The sequence below is a fragment of the Adiantum capillus-veneris genome, chromosome 24, assembly GCF_014529385.1.
Source record: "Adiantum capillus-veneris isolate H3 chromosome 24, ASM1452938v2, whole genome shotgun sequence".
NCBI classification, from domain to species: Eukaryota; Viridiplantae; Streptophyta; class Polypodiopsida; order Polypodiales; family Pteridaceae; genus Adiantum; species Adiantum capillus-veneris.
This window is the reverse complement of record NC_140954.1, coordinates 77,879,408-77,901,472: the sequence shown is the minus strand read 5'-3', so window position 1 is coordinate 77,901,472 and position 22,065 is coordinate 77,879,408. Positions and strand designations below refer to the sequence as shown.

The window sequence follows — 22,065 nt, the reverse complement described above, 5'->3', positions numbered from 1 at the left end:
TGTGATCTCGTAATTCTTGAAAGACCTGAAGTAGATGTTCTCTATGTTCTGCCTCACCCTTGTAGAAAACAATGATGTCGTCAAAGAAAGTGCCAACAAATAGTCTGTACTCTAGAAAAATCATGTCCATCATCCGATTAAATGTCGCAGGAGCATTCGTTAAGCCAAAAGGCATCACCAAAAACTCAAATAACCCAAAAGTCGTCCGAAAGGCTGTCTTGTAGACGTCTCTTGGCGCGATTCGGATCTGATGATATCCGCTCTTTAAATCGATCCTACTAAAGCACGAGGATCCCTGTAGTCGGTCAAGTATATCTCGATGCTAGGAATCAGAAATTTGTTCTTGATGGTGATTTTATTGAGAGCTCTATAATCGATGCACATTCTCCTGGAGAGCAATACGGTGAAGTAGTAGACTGGACAAGACCCTTTCAAAGAGGTTTTTCACTTGTGTTCATAATTTCTTCGTTCTGGGCTCGGCTCACAAGGTAAGGTGGCCGGTTCGGTGGTGTGCTTCCAAGTATCATATCAATGGTATGATCCTTAGGACGAGTGGGTGGTAACTCGCCTGGCAGGCCCTCTGAAAAGGAATCGGCATGAGTGTGGAGAAAATCTTGGCGTTCTTTATCAAGTTCAGACATATTTGTCCTATTCTCATCATTCATCTCTCTCAAGAAGATCAGGTAACAAACACACTGGATTTCATTAATTTTGAAATGGCCGAAGCCGATAAAATAGGGATAGACTCGCCCTTAAATTTCACATCAAGTACAATGGTTCTGCCCTTCTCTGTGATCAAAGTCGCTTTTCTCGCCCGATAGTCAACCACGGCGTTGTTCTTGTGGTACCAGGGAATTCCCAAGAGGACATCACAACCTTCTAAAGGCATTATGTAGAGTCCTCATGCCCCAAATACCCCTGACAATGCAACCAAAGTTTAAAAAATGACAGGTGTAATGGCTACGTCCCTACCGGGTGTCGCTAGAACTACCTCTACTAGTGATCCCACACAATCAGGTGTGATCTCGAGCCGCGCCACCAATTCAAGTGAAATGAAGTTGGCCTTGGCTTCTCCATCAAAGAAAAATCAGGGCTTCTTGGTCTTTCACTTTGCCCCAAGCTCGACAAAGTTCTGTACTCTCGTCAATCGTGCTTGGGTCAGTATCCATGCAATCTGGAACCAGTCCTACTTTCATCTTGCCTTTTCGTCCACGTTCCTCAGCTGCTTTCGAACCCTCTGGCCTGTCTTCATCCTTGTCGTTATGTTCTTTCGGTGCCTTTATAGGACACTTCGCAGACATATGCCCAGTTTCCCCACATCCGAAGCACTTCCCCTCTTTGATGTAGAGAGCTCTCTGGGAAAGAGTAAGCTTAGGTCGTGCATCCTTTTCTTTCATTTCTAGGTTACTCTTCTTCTTTCTACTTTCATTGTTCGAAGTCTGTTCATTCCTTTGTGTCATGATTTCATATGTGGGATAGGTCAAACTGCCTGAGTGAATGGCAAAACCCCGTTTCGCATGACTCATCAATTCCTGAATGGAATCTGACTTTGCTCTAAGCAGTGATCTCGGATCTCTGTAGGAAGACCCAAGGTAAACCGCTCAATCTGTTCTTTGAACGAGATTTTCTTAAATGAAGAGGCTGGTAGAAAAGAGCTCCAAAATCTCTCGCAATATGTGTCCAAAGTATCCTTCTTGGTCATCCGAAGATGGTTCCAAGCAGTTCGTATGTCGCGTTTGTACTCTCGAGTCAGCCAAGAAGAAATAAAAATCCTTTTAAATTTCAGCCATTTAACTGGCGCTTTCCTGTTCAATAGAAGTGTGGACCACCAAGTTTGAGCATTTCCCCTAGAGTAGGAAGTAGCCCTCGGAATCTTGGAGTGCTCTGAGTAACGCCTTCCAGAGAAAGCTATGTCAAACTGCTGCCTTTGAAGCATCTTGAAAACCAGAAAATGTGTTAAATTTAACTGACTGTCCACCTTCTTTGAACTCTCAGACTTTCTTGCTTTTATCTTCCAGAAAGTCATACGGGTTGGCTTTGTAAAAATTCTTCTTCTTCGCATAGAATCTGCGGTCATCGGAGTCCAAACTATCCGAAGACCAGTCCTCTGTAGAATTGTCCAAAACTGGGCGAGATTTCTTTGCCTTTTTCTTGCTCTTTTGCTTTTTGCTTCGCTTTTTGCCTTCTCTGTCTTCTCCGCTCGAATCAAAAGAGCTAGAAGAACTCGAAGAAGAAGAAGAAGAAGAAGAAGAAGAAGAACTAGATAATCCTTCAAACCGCACACGATTCTTCTGCTTTCTTGCCCAAGGCAAAAAGTAGACTGACGATCCAAATAACCCGGAAAGTCAGTTCCTTTCTTCTGCTTTTTGTCGTGCTTTTCTGCTTTGTTCTACGCATCAAAAAGTTGAGAAATCCGTGCATTAACCACCTCTTCTAATTCTTGCTCAGTAAACATCCTTGGGATAGGAGGTTTCTTGAGTATTGGTTTGGGGGGTGGTTCTGTGGTTTGCTACCACTCTGCATACACCTCGTCGAAGGAGGTCTGAGTCATAAATTTTGCAAATTTCGGGTCCTTCGCAAAATTTAACATCATGTTTCCTGCGTCGTCGATCAGTCGTCGACGCTACATCTCTTCAAGCTCCACCAGAGTAGGCTGAGGCGGGCCGTACTCCTCGTGAATCTTCTTCGTGATCTCCTCCCACAGCTCCAGATGCAGAGGGAGTTGATTGATCTCTGTCTGAAGTTATAAGTGCCGCGTAAAAAGGATCGGATTTCCTGGTAGAAGAGAAATCGGCCGCGCTCTGATACCACTGTAACGGACTTGGACACTCCAAGTCGAGAATCTACCGCGACACCACAAGAATTCACTTCAAACAGTTCACAGTTCACAATTGATTCGACACTGGCCCAGCAAAGTTTCGTGCCTAGAGATATTGGCCCCAAAGACTGGCGCCCCTTTCGGTATTTCTTTTTGTATTAATCTACTGCAAAAGTACAAGCGAGTGGTCGGGACTCACTCTCAGACTCTGCATACAGATGCTCTAAGAAGAGAGAGCCCAAGCCACTAATTAATAGATTTACAAGGGATGCTAAAAGCAGAGCCCAAAAGCTTCAAAATCAAAAGCATGTCTCTCTCACAAGCTCTCTCTCTTGAGAGAATAAAGTAAAAGCTCTCTTTCTCTCTCTCAAATTGCGTAGCCAAAATAAAGCAAGGCAAAACTGCCGCAAAACTGCCCGCCAGCTGTACGGATCTCCGTGACATGCGCCGCAAAATGCGGGCCTATCCATACAGTGCAGCCACGTCATCATTCACTAGGGGTTACTGCAAGAGGGTGTGTGTGTGTGTACTGGGCAGCCATGTCACCAGTTTGTGACACATCTGCTACAGGTCTTTCAGCATTGTGTGATCACAGATTAGTTATCAATGCCAAAAAGAGTGAATTTTTCTTGCCGAAAATGCACTTTCTCGGACACATCGTCTCAGCAACAAGAGTACAGATGGATTCCGCCAAGATTGAGACTATCCGCGATTAGCCAGATTTGAAGAATGTTCATGAAGTTAGAAGCTTCTTGGGCTTGTGTTCTTACTACCAGCCGTTCATTTGGCAGTTTGCAGAGGTAGCTTCTCTTTTGCACATTTTGACTCCGAAAGGAGTCCCTTTTTCGTGGTGACCGACAGAGGTGACTGCCTTTCAGACACTTAAGGAAAAATTGACTACTGGACCAATATTGGCTATGCCAGACTTGCAAAAGCCATTTGAAGTATATTGTGATGCTTGTGGTCGTAGTCTGGGAGGTCTTAATGCAAGAAGGCCATGTGATTGCTTATGAAAGCAGATTATTTTCAAGACCTGAATTGACAACACAGATTTATGAGAAAGAGCTACTGGCAGTGATCCATGCATGGTGACTTTACCTACTCAGAGCCGATTTCACCGTCTTTACTGATCATCAGAGTTTACGCTACTTCTTGTCACACAAGCAGCTTTCAGAAAAGCAGATGCGGTGGGCTAACATCTTGTCACACTTTCACTTCCACATTGTCCATATGTAGGGACAGAAAAACTTGCTGGCAGATGCATTGTCTCAGAAGCCCCTAGTCTTGGCTATTTCCACGATTCATCATAGAAGCTTCGAGAATATGGTTGATCAGTACGCCACCGATCCGCATTTTTCCGATGTATTCACTCGAATACAAGTGTTAGGTGCAGCGGAATGAATGTTTGCGCTTTCCTCAAGATGAGTGCTCCGAACTGTATTCAAGGTTCCTTTTTGTTCTCATGGAAGGTAGAGCCTTCCGTTCTTAATGAGAGAATGCTATGATCACAAACAAAGTCAATGGACACTGTGCGTGCAAGTGTATGAGACTTGAGAGATAGAGAGAGAAGAGAGATACGACACCAGAGATGTAAAACCCTCCTCTGAAGGCCCCACTCTCGTCGGCGAGAGTGGTCTACTTATGATTGCACAAATGGGTACAATGATGATGCATGGGCTGATGCAACTCGAGGCTATGTCGGTGACGACGGGAATGGCTACACTGACATAAGGGCTGAAATCTGCAACCTTCTGACTGCTGTCCAAAAACGCTCAATGCTGAAATCTGCTGCGAGATGAAACGCTGATTTCGAGGCTGTTTTCATGCTGTTGAAAACGCTGCAGTAGCCTGATAAAGTCGTTGATTTACTGCTGCGTTTTTGGGCTGAAAAACGCTGATGGGTATGCTGCATTTGGACTGAAAACGCTAGGTGTAAGGGTGGGGCTGCGGTCCAGCATTTGCTGAAAACGCCAAGGTAAAATGTGGGCTGCTGGCGAGGATGCAAAATGCTAGGTCTTGAGGGAAAACGCCAAGGGGATCCTGGCGAGGGGGAACCCGTCGCCGAAGCCTGCTGTTGTCACAAAGTGATGACATGGCGGACAGCAGAAACCCTAATTTCTTCTAGAAACCCTAAAATTCCTGCAAATCCTAATTCCCGCCAGATACCCTAATTTCCGGAAATTGCGAAGGCTAAAAGGGAAAACAAAAAAATCGAAAATAAAGAGCGACGCGAATTTTGTTTTTTTTATTAAAAAAGAGAAAAAGACTCTCTAAGAGAGAGAGAGAACTGATGCTTTTGATTTTAAAAGCTTTTGGGGCTCTGCTTTTGGGCATCCCTTGTAACCTTTAAATTAGTGGTGAGGGCCTCACTTCTCAGAGCATTTGGACGCAGAGTCTCAGAGTGAAACCCTAACCGCTCTCTTGTACTTTGATGATTGATTAATATAAAAAGAAATACCGAAAGGGGCGCCAATCTTTGGGGCCAATATCTCTAGGCACGGAACTCCGCCAGGCCAGTGCAAATCTATTGTGATCTGTGAATTGTTTTGAAGTGGTTATTTGGTGCTGTCGCGGTTGATTCTTGACTTGGAGTGTCCAAGTCTGTTACAGTGGTATCAGAGCACGGCCGATTTCTCTTCTACAGGAAATCCGATCTCCGAAAAAAAAATTCCGCGGCACCTATGTCTTGAGGCAATGATCAATCGACTCCCTCTGCATCTGGAGATGCGGGCTGCGATCACAACGAAGATTTCGGCAGAGAGTATAGCCCGCCTTGGCCTACTCAGGCGGAGCAGCAAGAGATGGAGCGTCGTCAATTGATCGGCGATGCAACAAAGATGATGCTCAATTTTGCCAAGGACCCGAAGATGGCAAAATATATGAACCAAACCTCTTTGGAAGAGGTAAAGATGGAGTGGCAGAGAACCACAACACGACTCCCGAAACCCGCTCTCAAGAAACCTTCTGCCTTCAAGAAATATACGGAGAAGGAACTAGAGAACGTGGTTGATGCACGGATTGCTCAGCTTTTCGACGTGCAAAAGAAAGGCAAAAAGCACGGCAAAAAGCAGAAGAAAGGCACTGACTTCCCGGGATATTTGGGTCGTCGGTCGACATTTGACAAGGCAAAGAAACAGAAGAAGCGTGTTCGATTTGAAGGAGTACCCAGTTCTTCTTCTTCTTCTTCTTCTGACAGTTCTTCTAGCTCTTCAGATTCGAGCGAAGAAGACAGAAAAGGTAAAAAGCGAAGCAAGAAACAAAGCTTCGGAAAGGGCAAGAAGAAGGCTACATCTCACCCAGAGACTGACAGTTCTACTGAGGACTTGTCTACAGACAGCTCAGATTGTGATCATGGAAACTTTTATGCGAACAAGAAGAATTTTTACAAAGCCAACCAGTATGACTTTCTCGAAGATGAAAGCAAGAAAGTCCGAGAGTTTAAGGAAGGTAGCCACTCGATCAAGTTTGATACTTTTCAGGATACTCAGATGCTTCGAAGGCTTTGTCTTTTATACAGCAGTTCGACATCGCTTTCGCGCGAGGACGCTATTCAGAGCACTACAAGATTCAGAGAGCTACCTCTTACCTTAAGGGGAATGCTCGTACTTGGTGGTCCACGCTTCTTTTAAACAAGAGTGCGCCAGTTAAATGGCTGAAATTTGAAAATCTTTTTATTTCTTCTTGGTTGACGCAAGAATATGAATGAGATATACGAGCTGCTTGGAACCATCTTCGGATGACCAAGAAAGACACAAGCAATGCTTATTGTGAAAGATTCTACCCGCCTCTTCATTCAAGAAGATCTTGTTCAGAGAACAGATTGAACGGTTCACCTTGGGTCTACCTACAGAGATCCGAGATCACTGCTTGGAATAGAAGTCAGCTTCTATTTAGGAGTTGATGAGTCATGCGAAGCAGGGCTTTGCCATTCACTCTGGCAGTTTGACCCACCCCACAGATAAGGCCATGACACAACGAGCCGAACAGACTTCTGGGAATGAAAGTAGAAAGAAAAAGAGCAACCCAGAGAAAAAGGATGCACGACCCAAGCTTACTCCTGAGGAGAGAGCTCGCTTCATCAGAGAGGGGAAGTGCTTTGGATGCGGGGAACATGGACATATCTCCGCGAAGTGCCCTAAAAAGGCACAGAAAGAACAGAATGATACAGACGACGCCAAGCTTGAGAGTTCGAGAGCAACTGAGGAATGTGGCAGAAAAGGCAGATAGAAAAGCAAAACTGGTACCACATGGCATGGGACCTGCACCGAATCTAATGAATGAAAGTACAAACTTTGCCGCTTTTGGGGAAAAGTGAAGGATCAGGAAGCTCTTTTGAAGGAGCCAAGGCCAACTTCTTTTCACTTGGAATTGGCGGCTCGATTTGGAATTACGCCCAACAGACTGACGCCACAGGCAGAGGTAGTTCGACTGGCACTCGGATGGGATGTTGCCATTACACCGAGCATTGGCAAACTTTGTTTGCAATGACAGGGGTGTTCAAGGCAGGCGAGTGACGTTCTACTCAGGATCCCTTGGTACCACAAGAACTACGCCGTGGTTGACTACCGGGCCGAGAAAGCGACTTTGATAAATGAAGGGCTTAGAGATTGTACTTGATGAACTTCAGTTTCTTACTCATTCTTTTGGGAGAGAACTGAACGCTGGATAAAGGTTGAATATGTTTTGACCTGATCAAAAGAACGCCAAGATTTTTCTCCACACTCATGCCGATTGCTTTCCAGAGGGCCTGAAGGTCAGACCATTGATCTGATACCTGGAAGCATGCCACCGAATCGGCCACCTTATCGTGTGAGCCGAGTACAGAATGAAAAGATTATAAACCCAGTGAAAGACCTCTTGGAAAAGGGTCTTGTCCAGCCTAGTACTTCACCGTATTGCTTTCCAGTGTTGTTGGTTTTGAAGAAAGACGGATCTTGGAGAATGTGCATCGATTATAGCACTCTCAACGAAATCACCATCAAGAACAGATTTCCGATTCCTAGGATCAATGATATACTCGACAAGTTACAGGGATCCTCGTGCTTTAGCAAGATTGACTTGAAGAGTGGATATCATCAAATCAGGATAGCGCCAGGAGATGTCTACAAGATAGCTTTTCGGACGACTTTTGGGTTATTTGAGGTTTTGGTGATGCCTTTTGGCTTAACCAATGCTCCTGCGACATTTAACCGGATGATGGACAGGATTTTTCGAGAGTACAGGCTATTTGTTGGCACTTTCTTTGACGACATCATTGTTTTCTCCAAGAATGAGGCAGAACACAGAGATAATCTGCTTCAAGTCTTTCAGGCATTACGAGATCACACGTTAGTGATTAATGCAAAGAAAAGTGAATTTTTCCTACCAGAGATACACTTTTTGGGACACATTGTGTCAGCACAGCAGGAGTGCAAATGGACCTGGCCAAGATAGAGACTATCCGTGATTGGCCTGATTTGAGGAATGTCCATGAAGTTAGAAGCTTCTTCGGACTGTGTTCGTACTACAAGTGGTTCATAGAAAGTTTGCAGAGGTTGCTTCCCCTTTGCATACCTTGACACAGAGAGGAGTACCTTTTTCGTGGGGACCCACAGAGGTGACTGCCTTTCGGACATTGAAAGAGAAACTGACTACGGGACCTATTTTGACTTTGTCGGACTTGCAGAAGTCATTTGAAGTATATTGTGATGCTTGTGGTCGTAGTCTGGGTGCGGTCTTGATGCAAGAAGGCCATGTCATAGCTTACGAGAGCCGTTTATTCTCTAGGCCGGAGATGACAGCACATATCTATGAGAAAGAGCTTTTGGCGGTTATCCATGCTCTTACTCAGTGGCAGCACTATTTACTCGAAGCGGATTTTACTGTCTTTACAGACCATCAGAGTTTGCGCTACTTCTTGTCACAGAAGGAGCTTTCGGAAAAGCAGATGCGGTGGGCGAACATCTTGTCACAGTTCCACTTCCAGATTGTCCATGTGCAGGGACAAAAGAATGTGGTGGCAGATGATTTGTCTCGGAAACCGTTGGTTCTGTCTATTTCCGCGATACATCATAGGAGCTTTGAGGATATGGTCGATCAGTATGCCACAGATACAGATTTTGCAGATATTTTCACATGGATACGGGATGGGGAGACAGTAGCGGGATACTCCCTTCGGGAAGGCTACTTGATGAGAAAGACTATGTTGTGCGTTACACAGCCGTTGAGGGATAAGGTTATGACTGAATGCCACTGTCCACCTTTTACGGGTCACCGCGGCATTGCTACCACCATGAAGGGGGTAGAGAGATACTTCTTTGGCCCAAGACTCAAAAAGGATGTGGAAGAGTTTGTGCGCAGTTGCTTGGTATGCCAGAAGGTCAAGTTTGACAAGCATAAGGCACAGGGATTGTTACAGCCTTTACCCATACCCACCCACCCCTGGGAAAGTATTGCAATGGATTTCATTTTTGATCTCCCAAGAACACAGAATGATCACGATGATTTTCCGATTACATGGCACGTCTGAGACGATTGCCTCCGACAGAGACCCCAGATTTATGAGTTTGTTTTGGAAGGCAATTTGGGAGAACATTGGCATGCAGTTGCAGTTCTCGTCATCGTTCCACTTGCAGACTGACGGGCAATTTGAGATTGCCAACTCAGTGATTTTAGATTTATTGAAGTCTTGTATCTCGGATCAGAAGACTCAATGGGAAAAGAACTTACCTTTGGTGGAATTTGCCTACAATAACACGATACACTCTTCGACGGGGAAGACGCCATGTGAGATTGTTGAAAGTGCTGCGAAGGTTCCATCCTTCCTGAGCACGAAAGATTAGATATTTGAAGCAGATGAATATTCGCGAGATTTGGATACGGCTTTTCCCAAGGTTCGCGAGACTTTGCAGGAGTCTCAAGAACGACAGAAAAAGGCAGCGGATCGCCATCGTCGCGACTTGAAATTGAAGGAGGATGATTGGGTGCTCTTACTTTTGGAGAAGGCACGCCTACGAAAGAAAAAGGGAAAGGAGAGGCTTTTTCCAAAGCTTAGTATGCGATACTACGGACCTTTCCAGATCACTGACAAGATAAATGATGTCTCCTTCCGATTGAAACTGCCAGATACTTGGAGGATTAATAATGCATTGCATGTGAGTCTCTTGAACCCTGTTAAGGGTGATGTGCTTGATGATGGGGAGCCTGATGAGCAACCCGAAGTGGAAGAAAACGAGGAGATCCTTGTTCCTGGACAGATTTTGGCACATAACGATACGAAGAAAGATAAAGTCCGAAGGCGGTTCTTGGTTTAGTTCAAGAACTTTCCTGCATTTGATGCGAAGTGGATGGAGGAGGAGGACCTAGCAGATACTCCTCGGATTGTGAAACTTTACCTCGATGTTTTGGTTTAGCATAGTCTACTCCAAACGGAACCCAGAATTCAACTTGGCCGAAGATCTGGTGCAGTGGGATGCACAAGAGGGGAGTCACTCCGCTCCCTTGTCAACAGATGCCTCGATTTTGATACTAAAGTCACTGATGTCTCTTTGAGCTTCAGGGATACTGAGAACTGACAATATTCTGTTGGATGACTTTATGAAATGGAATTCCTGATAATGATACTGATTTGTTCTTGACTTCTTTTGAGTGCAGGAACTGATAGCCGAAATGACTGCAGCATTTTGGTCTGATTGATCTCGAATAGACATGGTTGCAATAGCGGTTAGTCAATCGGACATCGAAGAGGTCCCGATTGGACCTAGATGTGATTGCTAGCTACATTGCCAATAAATCATGGTCTAAGATCCGAATGAATGTTGAATGTCATGTGATGTCTAGTGATGTCATGTGATGTCGTGTGATGTGACTGTCGATTTTGTACATGTGCTAGATGTGTGTTCCTAGTACGTAGGTACTAACAGTCAGTGTCTGCTAAGACGGTTTATGGCTTTTGTCGGTTTTGCAGGCGTAATCGCGGTCGATTACAATGCTTTCAAGAGGGGGGTATGTCACAAAGTGATGACGTGGCGGACATCAGAAACCCTAATTTCTGCCAGAAACCCTAAAATTCCTGCAAACCCTAATTTCTGCCAAAAACCCTAATTTCCGAAAATCGCGAAGGCTAAAAGGGGGAAAAAAAATTTTGGAAAATGAAGAGCGACGCGAATTTTGCAAAAGACTCTCTAAGAGAGAGAGAGAGAACTGATGCTTTTGATTTTAAAAGCTTTTGGGGCTCTGCTTTTGGGCATCCCTTGTAACCTTTAAATTAGTGGTGAGGGCCTCACTTCTCAGAGCATTTGGACGCAGAGTCTCAGAGTGAAACCCTAACCGCTCTCTTGTACTTTGATGATTGATTAATATAAAAAGAAATACCGAAAGGGGTGCCAATCTTTGGGGCCAATATCTCTAGGCACGGAACTCCGCCAGGCCAGTGCAAATCTATTGTGATCTGTGAATTGTTTTGAAGTGGTTATTTGGTGCTGTCGCGGTTGATTCTTGACTTGGAGTGTCCAAGTCTGTTACAGCTGTTCTCCTTGCTCATCTATCATTTAGTGCTAACTTTGGTTTGCTTATATATTTTCTTACCCAAATTGCCCTACCTACTTTTGTTGGAAAGTCACTTAAATTAATAAGTGAAAAATGTCAAAAATAGGAAAAATAGGCTAAATGCACTGGAAAAATCCCCTAACTGATTCTAATGGATTCTGATGGAAATACTGATGATCATGTTGTGTGCAACCAGAGGATATGCATCTATGCTAAGTGGTTGGGCATGCACGGTCTACGAATAGACTCTCAAAAAGTGCCAGATCACTTCTAATCTAGACTGACTGGACTGACGGAAACCCTGTTATGGTGTAGCTTGTCCACGGACACATAGGGTTGGATGTGTCACGTGACATCCCCTCCTTTTCAAAGTGAGGTACTGATACCGAACTGTATGGCGTCGAGGGAGATCGCCAACAGCATCCGAAATCCTAGAAGGGACTCTTCGCTGGCCCACTCTGATGTGTGGGTCGTGCGGTACTTGAACTTCATAAAGGCCTGCAACGCTTGCTTCTTTGGGCCGTGCCGAAAGCGACACAAAGTCTTCTGTGGCTCCTTCGATGCTTCAACTTCGTCTTTAGTCATGCTTCTTTCTTCTTCAAGAATCTCCATGGTTGAAAATTCCTGAAACCATTTCCAACACAAAACCATGAACATACCCATTCCATGTAAAGTGAGTGGAAAAAATCTCGTCTTCTCTAAAGATTGTGCATGCAATGTAAATGAACCAATAGACGGAATGCCAAACCGTTCACCACATACACACAAACAATGAGATCGAATCTCTCTCTTATGATCTAGAGCAATCAACTGTGGCAAATCACAATGGAAATGCCCATGGTTGGTGCTCATACTTTCATGTGCTCGTTCTACAAATGTGTCATGCCAAGGAAGAGACATGGAATGTGACTTCCTTTCATACGCACTTTTCAGCTTTTCATGAGAAATCCACATACATTTGTGCTCATCCATGAGAGAAACGTGCTCAACATACAATATGTCATGCCTAGGAAAAGGGATCACATAAAGACGCTGACTAAAATACAGGAAACGATCACGAATGAAACATTCGAACAATGCATGCGTATCAATATACTTCCTGTGAGGGTTCGTTGGACCTAGGCTCGAGAGCCAAGATCGCCCCTTCGTGATTGAGCGAATCTGCAACGAGGTTAGCTTCGCTAGAAAAAGCATCAACTAACACATCATCCTTGTGAACAATCACATCTTCTTCATGCAACGCATCATGCTTCTGAGAAATCACATCTTGATCATGCAAAGCATCATGCTCGTGAGAAATCACATCTTGATCATACAAATCATCATGCTTGTCATTGTCATCCAAATCATCATGCTTATCATTGGCATTCAAATCATCATGCTTATCACAATCATTCAATTCATCATGCTTCTCACAATCATGCAAATCCTGTGTCATGCTTTGGAGAAGAAGAGACTGAAAGAGTCTCCTTTTCCCGAATCTCTTGCATCTGTGCCTGCATTTGAGAAAAGAGTCGCAACATCTTTTGCATTCTTGCTTTGGTCTCGCGATCAAATTCTGCTAGTCTTTCTTTGTTCTTGCGATCAAATTTTGCTTGACTTTCTTTTTCTTCCAAGTCGTACTGACGCTCTATGGCTGCCATTTCTTCTTTGTAGTCACGATCTATGGCTGCCATTTCTTCTTCGTATGCCTTTCTGTCTGCTTCTCTTTCTTGGTCCAACTCCTCCATAGGAGTTAGCGCAATCCTTGACGTAGATGGGAAAGGGGGAGGGTCGGAAAAACCTCCTAGTGGGGAAAATTCTTCTTTGCCTCTCTCATGCTCATCACCTCCAAGCGAAGTATCCATTCCGCTTCGAGTGATGACCATTCTGAAGTCGTGGGTTCTTGTGGGTTCTTGTGGTCTTGGGTTCTTAAGTTCACGAGGAACTTGGGTTCTTGGGGGTCTTGGGTTCTTAAGTTCAGACGGAACTTGGATTCTTGGGGGTCTTGGTTCTTGAGGGCCTTCAGGTTCTTGAGGTTTTCTTTCGCTTGCAAACCGCGTTTGAGAAGGATCTTCTCTTCACCCGAGTTCTACTCCTTTCTGCTGGCGCACCCCTTGGCGGCCTTGCGCTCACACCAAGGTTGCTTTTTCCCACCTCACGTCGATTGGCCGGCCGCTAAGTGCACGATCCGCTCTCAATGAGTGAAAAGAGACACAAGGGGAGGCTAGACAAGCCCTTCTTTTCTGGGATTCCTGTCACTCTTCAAAAACACGATTAGGAATCAACACGCCCAAGCGAACTTGGGTTCGTGCGACCGCAACAAGCAAAAAAAAATCTTGTGATTCTTGTGGTTCTTTCCTTGAGTGATACAGAGCACTGCCAAAGCTCTGATACCAATGTTAGGTGCAGCGGAATGAATGTTTGCGCTTTCCTCAAGATGAGTGCTCCGAACTGTGCTCAAGGTTCCTTTTTGTTCTTATGGAAGGTAGAGCCTTCCGTTCTTGATGAGAGAATGCTATGATCACAAACAAAGTGAATGGACACTGTGCGTGCAAGTGTATGAGACTTGAGAGATAGAGAGAGAAGAGAGATACGACACCAGAGACGTAAAACCCTCCTCCCAAGGCCCCACTCTCGTCGGTGAGAGTGGTCTACTTATGATTGCACAAATGGGTACAATGATGATGCATGGGCTGATGCAACTCAAGGCTATGTCGGTGACAACGACGGGAATGGCTACACTGACATAAGGGCTGAAATCTACAACCTTCTGACTGTTGTCCAAAAACATTCAATGCTGAAATCTGCTGCGAGATGAAACGCTGATTTCGAGGCTGTTTTTATGCTGCTGAAAACGCTGCAGTAGCCTAATAAAGTCGCTGATTTACTGCTGCGTTTTTGGGCTGAAAAACGCTGATGGGTCTGCTGCGTTTTGGGCTGAAAACGCTAGGTGTAAGGGTGGGGCTGCGGTCCAGCATTTGCTGAAAACGCCAAGGTAAAAAGTGGGCTGCTGGCGAGGATGCAAAACGCTAGGTTTTGAGGGAAAACGCCAAGGGGATCCTGACGAGTCTTGCTGAGAGAGGGGGGAACCTGTCTCGCCGAAGCCTACTGTTCTCCTTGCTCATCTGCCATTTAGAGCTAACTTTGGTTTGCTTATATATTTTCTTACCCAAATTGCCCTACCTACTTTTGTTGGGAAGTCACTTAAATTAATAAGTGAAAAATGTTAAAAATAGGGAAAATAGGCTAAATGCACTGGAAAAATCCCCTAACTGATTCTAATGGATTCTGATGGAAATACTGATGATCATGCTGTGTGCAACCAAAGGATATGCATCTATGCTAAGTGACTGGCCATGCACGGTCTACGAATAGACTCACAAAAAGTGCTAGATCACTTCTAATCTAGACTTACTAGATGGACAGAAACGCTGTTATGGTGTAGCTTGTCCACGGACACATAGGGTTGGATGTGTCACGTGACAACAAGATGGGGAGGTAGTAGCGGGATATTCCATACGAGATGGCTACATGATGAAGAAAACGATGTTGTGCACCACACAGCCGTTGAGGAAAAAGGTTTTGACTGAGTGCCATTGTCCACCTTTTACAGGTCACCACGGCATCGACACACCTTGAAAGGTGTGGAGCGTTATTTCTTTAGGCCGAGACTCAAGAAGGATGTGGACCACTTTGTTCGCAGTTGTTTAGTATGCCACAAGGTCAAGTTTGACAGGCATAAGGCACAGGATTACTATAACCTTTACCTATTCCCACCCACCCCTGGGAAAGTACTGCAATGGATTTCACTTTTTTATCTCCCGAAGACACAGAGTGGGCACGATGGCATTTGGACTGTCATCGACAGATTTAGCAAGCAAGCTCACTTCATTCCAGTGAAGAAAACAGTCAAGCCGGACCATTTAGCGAGACTGTTCATTGCACAGATATTTCAATTACATGGCATGCCTGAGCAATAGTCTCCGACAGAGATCCTCGATTTACGAGTTTGTTTTGAAGGGCTATTTGGAAGAACATTGGCCCACGGTTGCAGTTCTCGTCATCATTTCACTCGTAGACAGATGGGCAATTTGAGATTGCAAATTCAATTGTTCTTGATTTATTGAAGTCTTACATCTTTGGATCGGAAGACTCAATGGAAAAAAAAATTGCCTTTGGTGGAATTTGCCTACAACAACACGGTTCACTCTTCGAAAGGGAAGGCGCCATTTGAGATAATTGAAGGTGCTCCAAAGGTTCCACCCTTTCTCAGCACTAAAGACAAGATTTTTGACGCCGCCAATACACGAGGGACTTGGACACTGCTTTTGCCAAGGTCCGGGAGGCTTTAGCGAAATCTCAAGAACAAGATAAGAAGGCAGCAGATCGACATCGACGAGATTTGAAATTAAAGGAAGACAATTGGGTGCTCTTACCTTTTGAGAAGGCACGCCTAAGAAAACGAAAGGGAAAGAAACGGCTTTTTCCAAAGCTTAGCCATGAGGTATTATGGCCCAGATAAACGAAAGATTAATGATGTCTCCTTTAGACTCAAGCTGCCCGATACTTGAAAGATTCACAATGCATTCCATGTGAGTCTATTGAAGCTTTTTAAAGGTGATATGGCAGCTGATGGGGAGCCTAATGACCAACCCGAAGTGGAGGAAAGCGAGGAGATACTCGTTCCAGAACAGATTTTGGCACACAAGGAAAGAAAGATGAAAGGTAAAGTGATTCGGCAGTTCTTGGTTAAATTCAAGAACTATCCCGCATTGGATGCAAAGTGGATGGAGGATGAGGACCCCTAGATACTCCTCAGATTTTGGAACTTCACCTTGAATAATTCGGTTTAGCATAGTCTACTCTGATAGAACCCCGAATTCAGCAAGGTGAATCTAGTGCAGCGGGTTTGCACAAGAGGGGAGTTACTCCGCTCCTTTGTCAACATATTAACCCGATTTTTGAATAAGGTCACTGATGTCCCCTTTGGGTTTCAGGGATACTAATGGGCTGACTAGTATTCTGTTGTATGACTTTATGACACGGAACTCCCGAAAATGAATATGATTGATTTGTACTCTCTCACTTAATTTGTTTAAGTGCACGAACTGAAAGACGAAATGACTGCAGCATTTCGGTCTCATAAATCTCTATAGACATGATCGCAAGAAGGATTAATTAATCAGGCATCATCGAGGTCCGGACTAAATCTAGATGCGATTACTAAATACGTTGCTGACAGTCATGGTCTGAGATTTGAAATGAATTTTTCTGTGATTTGTTATGTGATGCCGAGTGATGTCCTGCGATGTCGAGTGATGTCCTGTGATGTGACTGTCGTTTTGTACAAGTGCTAGATGTGTCGTGTCTAGCGCGTCGGTACTAACACTCAGTGTCTACTAAGACAGTTTATGGCCTCTGTCTATTTTGCAGGCGAAATCGAGGGCGATTACAATTCTTTCAAGAGGGGGGTATGTCACAAATTGATGGCGTGGCAATGCCCGGACACACACACATCCAAGTGGCTGATCGTACGGAACTCCGCTCTGCACAATGACTAGCTGACGTGACGGTGCGTACAGTATCCCAAAAAAAAAAGCGATGGCTGTCCAGACTGCGGTAAAACGCGCTGGCTACTGACATAGCAAAACTGTACGAAATTCCGCAATTTCTGTTGTTGCTTTTTGGCTGCGCTAGATTTTGGGAGCCATTGCTTTTAAACTTTAATGCTTTTGGGACTCTTCTTGTAGCAATCCTTGTAACTTAAAAATTGAACCCAAGGGGTTCACTCTAGAGAGCATCTGGACGCAGAGTCTGAAAGCGAGCACCCGCGGGCTATTGTACTTTGCTCAAAGACTAATATAAAAGAAATACCGAAAGGGGCGCCAATCTTTGGGGCCAGTATCTCTTGGCACAGAACTACGCCAGGCCGTGTCGACTCTCTTTTGATTATGTGAAGTGTTTTGAAGTGAATCTCTGCTGTGTCGCGGTAGAATCTTGACTTGGGGTGTCCAAGTTTGTTACAACAAGTGTGGATAATAACATCTTGGCTCCCATTCCCACCTTTTGGTTACCCTTCTCACTTTCGGAGACTTTCGAGATCAGTTTTGGACTCGTTTGACTCACTAATATCCCGTCTTCCCGCCATAAGATCCCGATTGAGTCCTTATTGAATTCCGTTGGCACTTGTGAAGAATTCATTCAAACTTTTGGAACTCTCTCGTTCACAAACTCATTCATATGTCCATTATACATAATTGGCTAGTTTTATTTTCTCTCACTAGAATGACCAATTGTAACGAGAAAGAAATTTATTTAAGTAGACCAAAAATGAAATTTGGAGACATTCCCCCACCCTTGAAATCATAGTCGTCCTCAACTATGCTTTTATTCAAGAGATATCTTTAGTCCATTGGCTTTTAGCTCACGATCCACTTTTAGCACATTCGACATCGTTCCAAAGTAGATGACCAATCTACTTGGTACTTGGGAGAAAATCTATTGCAAGTATGTCTACCCTATTAGCACAAGCACCTTCCCGCAGTAGATTGCAAGCCTACTCGGTACTTGGGAGAAACTCTACCGCGAGTGTGCAACATTTGGTATGCATACACATTACATATAAACATTGATTAAGAACTTGAGAAAACAGACCTCAATAGTAAGAATCATGTTTTTCTTCATTGCATTTTCATTGAATACATCGATGTAAAAACATTAGGGCTTTGCATGCAATTCATTGTAGGTAGCGACAAGTGACATACTATTCTTCAATTGTGGTTCTTGCATCCATTTAGCATCTTCAAAAGAGTGGTCTTTAAATTTAATGAGATACTTAGTAGTACCTTACCATTCCGTAACACCTTGTCTTCGTGGCGGATTATATGCTCCGGTTGCAATATCTCTTCAACCCCTTCAAATTCTAGAGGATCCTTTGCTACTGGCTCTTGTGGTCAATCACCCTTGTAGCCCTTTAGTAGACTTACATGAAATGCATTATGGATTATCCAATGAGAGGGGAGCTTAAGATGATAAGCCGTTTCATTGATTAGCCGTAGAATCTGGAATGGTCCATAATACCTGTGTGCTAATTTTGCATAGTACTTTTGATAACCTGTGAGTTCTCCATGCCAACTTTTGCCTGTAGTGTGCCTTAAGGGAGCTTTGGGAAACTTTAAGGGAACCCAATCATTCTCTTTGAACTGAAGAGTTCTTTTATGCTTGTCAACACTAGCCTTGTGCTTTTGTTGTGCGATAGAGATAGCTTCTTTGATCTTAGCGAAAGCATCACGTAAGCCATGACTATACTCATTAGCGGCGATGATCTTCCTATGCAATTTCAAAATGGAGAGAACTTTTGACCTTCCTTCAATTATTTCAAAAGGTGCTTTACCTCTAGAAGAATGCACAGTATTGTTGTATGCATATTCTATTAAAGGTAGATACTCCTCCCATTGGTTGCGTTGGTCTACTTCCATTACATAGGCTTTGAGTAGATCAAGCACAATGGAGTTCACAATTTCACTTTGCCCATTTGTTTAAGGATGATAGGCTGATGAAAAATTGAGCTTTGTTCCAAGATTCTCAAAGAGTCACTTCCAAAATTTACTAGTCATTCTAGGATCTCTATCAGAAACGATACATGTTAGCAAACTATGATACTTAAATATTTGAGAGATGAATAGTCGTGCCATATGTGGAGCCTTGATAGTCTTTTTGACAGGTATAAAATGAGCATGCTAGTGAAACGTGTCTACTATTGTCCATATCCATGTATTTCCATGGATAGACTTTGGTAAGCCAAAGATAAAATCCATAGCAATACTCTCCCATGAATTTCAATAGCAGAATCAACCCAACGTTTTCAAATTTCACCCTAGCCTCATCGTCAATTTCCAAATCCAGTCCAATCAATCTAGTGTTTTGAGTTTTGAGCCCTTAGCCTCGCAGATCCAAGCACCATAAGCAGCATGTAGGAACATTGTATCAGCATTTGTGCAATCTAAAGAAAATACCTCTCTATCACTAGAGAGGGGGGCCCTTGCAGGGGGGTATGGGACACAATCCGGTGTTAAGTCTTCTTCTCTCTCCTTCATTCACAGAACCTTCACTCATGGTATAATTCTCTCTTCTCTCTAGTCTTTGTACATCTCTCATGAAGTAAAAGGAACTCTCTCATTCAGTAAAAGGAACCTTGATTATGCATTGAATCCAAAGCATTCACCATAAATCACTTCCGCAACATATTACAAGGAGCAATGGAGGAAAGAGTGACCGAAAATGAGGGATTCTCTACTAGCCAACGTCAAAGTCAATTGTCCAACTCTCTAAAACCAACAGCCGCATGTCCCAGCCACAATAGGAGTCGTATTGTAGAACGACTATAGAGAAACTCGGCACAATGGTCATCTAAAAGCTGAACCTAAAAGATGCATTGAGCACTCATCCAGAGCATTCACCATAAATCACTTCCACAGCATAGTACAAGAAGCAATGGCCAGGAAAGAGTGACCGAAAATGAGGGATCCTCTACTAGCCAATGTCAATCTATTGTCCAACGCTCTAACAGCCGCGGGTCCCAGCCACAATAGGAGTCGTACTGTAGAACGACTGTAGAGAAACTTGGCACAATGGTCGTCTAAATGTTGAACCTAAAAGATGCCATGGCCCAACCTGATGAGCTTCAAGATGTTGTCGTCGAAGCCACCGAGTGCAAATTGAAGCCACTTCTGAGTTGTGCCGCGTGAGAGGGAGAGGCCCACCATGCCCTCAACCAGTGTCTAAGTATACCAATGGGCTACTCCAACTTTCAGTGGAAGCTTCAAAGATTCCTGAGAAAGAACTGGCCGGCAAAGCCAACTCTCAACCACAGTTCAGAGAGATGGTCAAACATCTGTTGAGGTTCATATCAATGCCAACCAACCAGATCCAGCTGGTTGGATTCACATGGCGTCAATCTGTCACAAGCTGCTTGAGTTAGGCTGACCCAAGTAATGTCTAGTGGCCACCTCGATACTGACTAGGCCCTCTGTAGTCAGGTCGTATGTCCAGGTGAAGGGTGCATGGGCAAATGTCATGACGCTCGGTGCAAGTGTGGTAGTTGCCGTGGAGCAAGAACTGACTAAAGGGGTAAAACTCGAAGATGTCGAATCTCTCTCTCTCTCTCCTCCCCCCCCCCCCCCCCCCCCCGCCCTCCTTCAAGCCATCTATTTCCATTGCACTTTTGTACTATATGCCATTGTCAACAAAGCCTATATAAAGATTGTTCTTCATCGTAGGTAGCCAACTTGAAAGACTTGATGCTACAAAGCCACTAGTTTCCATGGCCTTCATAGTGTTTAGGTATTCAATAACTTGACAATTTGCAATGAATCCTTCCAAATCAGCAAGATCTATCGAGGATATTTGAGTGATTAACTCAGCCCTCTCTTAACCCTCTTGCACTTCTAATGATAACTTTCAACATGGCCACATGTGCCCATCTTATTCCTGCTTATACAAGCATCCTTCTATCCCAATATGCATAAAATCCTGACGTGCCTGCTTTCACTCTTTACCTTGGCAATTATCCTTATTGTTCATTAGAATCAACATCATCATTCTAAGATTACTTCATCACCAGCCTATGATCAAGTATGCTGATCAGCAGTTTCAATCTATTTGGCCGATTGTGAACCAAGGAGTGGTAGCTTTGAAAAAAACCAGTAAGCCATCACGGTGGTGTTTCACATACACATGCTACATGCGCACACTGCTATAATGCAGACCTTGTGCATACAAGCACGTGCATATGCATATCATTGTGCACGATTTCTGCACTACTATATAGGAAATTACACTTGACTTGAAAATGTGTACATGAGCATGTGCAAAGGTAACATACCCCAAGGAACTCAAGATCAATGGTGGGAGGTCCTGCATCGACTGTTGGCTCTGCTGATGATGCTGAGTATGTTGAAGATGATGGGCCCTGAGAGGCCTCTGTAGAAGGCAATGAAGGCTCTGCTACACCAGTGCTTGATTTGAAGGAAGAGCGCACGCTGATGAGTGCAGACCTACCGGGGCAGGAAGTGACCCTGAGGAAGCCTTTCCTAGGTTCTGGCCAGAATGCCGAAGAGGACGATGCATGTACTCCTTCAGCAAAACGAGTAGCGGAGGGAAGGCCAAGAGCAGAGGGCGCCATTTAACTTTACATCGTCAGAGTGCAGAAACTGCTGTTTGTCATTCCAAAACTTGCGCTTGGCATTCAACCACGTGGCAACCAGTTAGGCATCCTCTCTAATCGACATCAACGAAAACAGAAATTTTGCATTGAACGGAGGAGGAGTAAGGGGATCAACGGCTGGCAGCCAATCTCCAAGACGGGAGGGATCTGAGACGTCAGATCTCCGCAGCGGGGGACGAGTTTTATACGCATGGCATCCCTTTCCTATTCAGCGACATGCGCTAGGTGGGATGGATAAGGTGTAGATCTGTGTAAGGGGGGATCGGGGGTTCAATGCACATCCGCGAGGCAATGGGACCCTTAACTTTTTGCTTAACCTAACTCGATCAACTGTGAATTAAACCTCCACCGTTGATACCTTCACTTTGAGCGTGTCCAGCACTATTTGACACGGGATCTTAAATGAAGTGCAGGCACTAGGACGGCGTTAAAGTGAAGCGCGTTTCCCGCAAAGCTCGGACTCGTCCAATCTGTCCATGTTTTACTTCTTTTGTGCGTGTTTACTTTTCCCCTT

At 44.4% G+C, this 22,065-nt stretch overlaps 1 protein-coding gene across 1 annotated transcript in view; it reads right to left on the bottom strand.

The window, feature by feature from the left end:
* LOC147426624 (photosynthetic NDH subunit of subcomplex B 3, chloroplastic-like) overlaps window positions 1-21,565 on the bottom strand; it is a 35,073-nt gene extending 13,508 nt beyond the window's left edge. The window contains exon 1 of the mRNA XM_086498565.1: window positions 21,210-21,565. Within this exon, the coding sequence (XP_086354691.1) occupies window positions 21,210-21,509 (300 nt within the window). The 5' untranslated portion in view covers window positions 21,510-21,565. The remainder of the gene's footprint in view (window positions 1-21,209) is intronic.
* Between the last annotated feature and the right edge of the window lie 500 nt (window positions 21,566-22,065).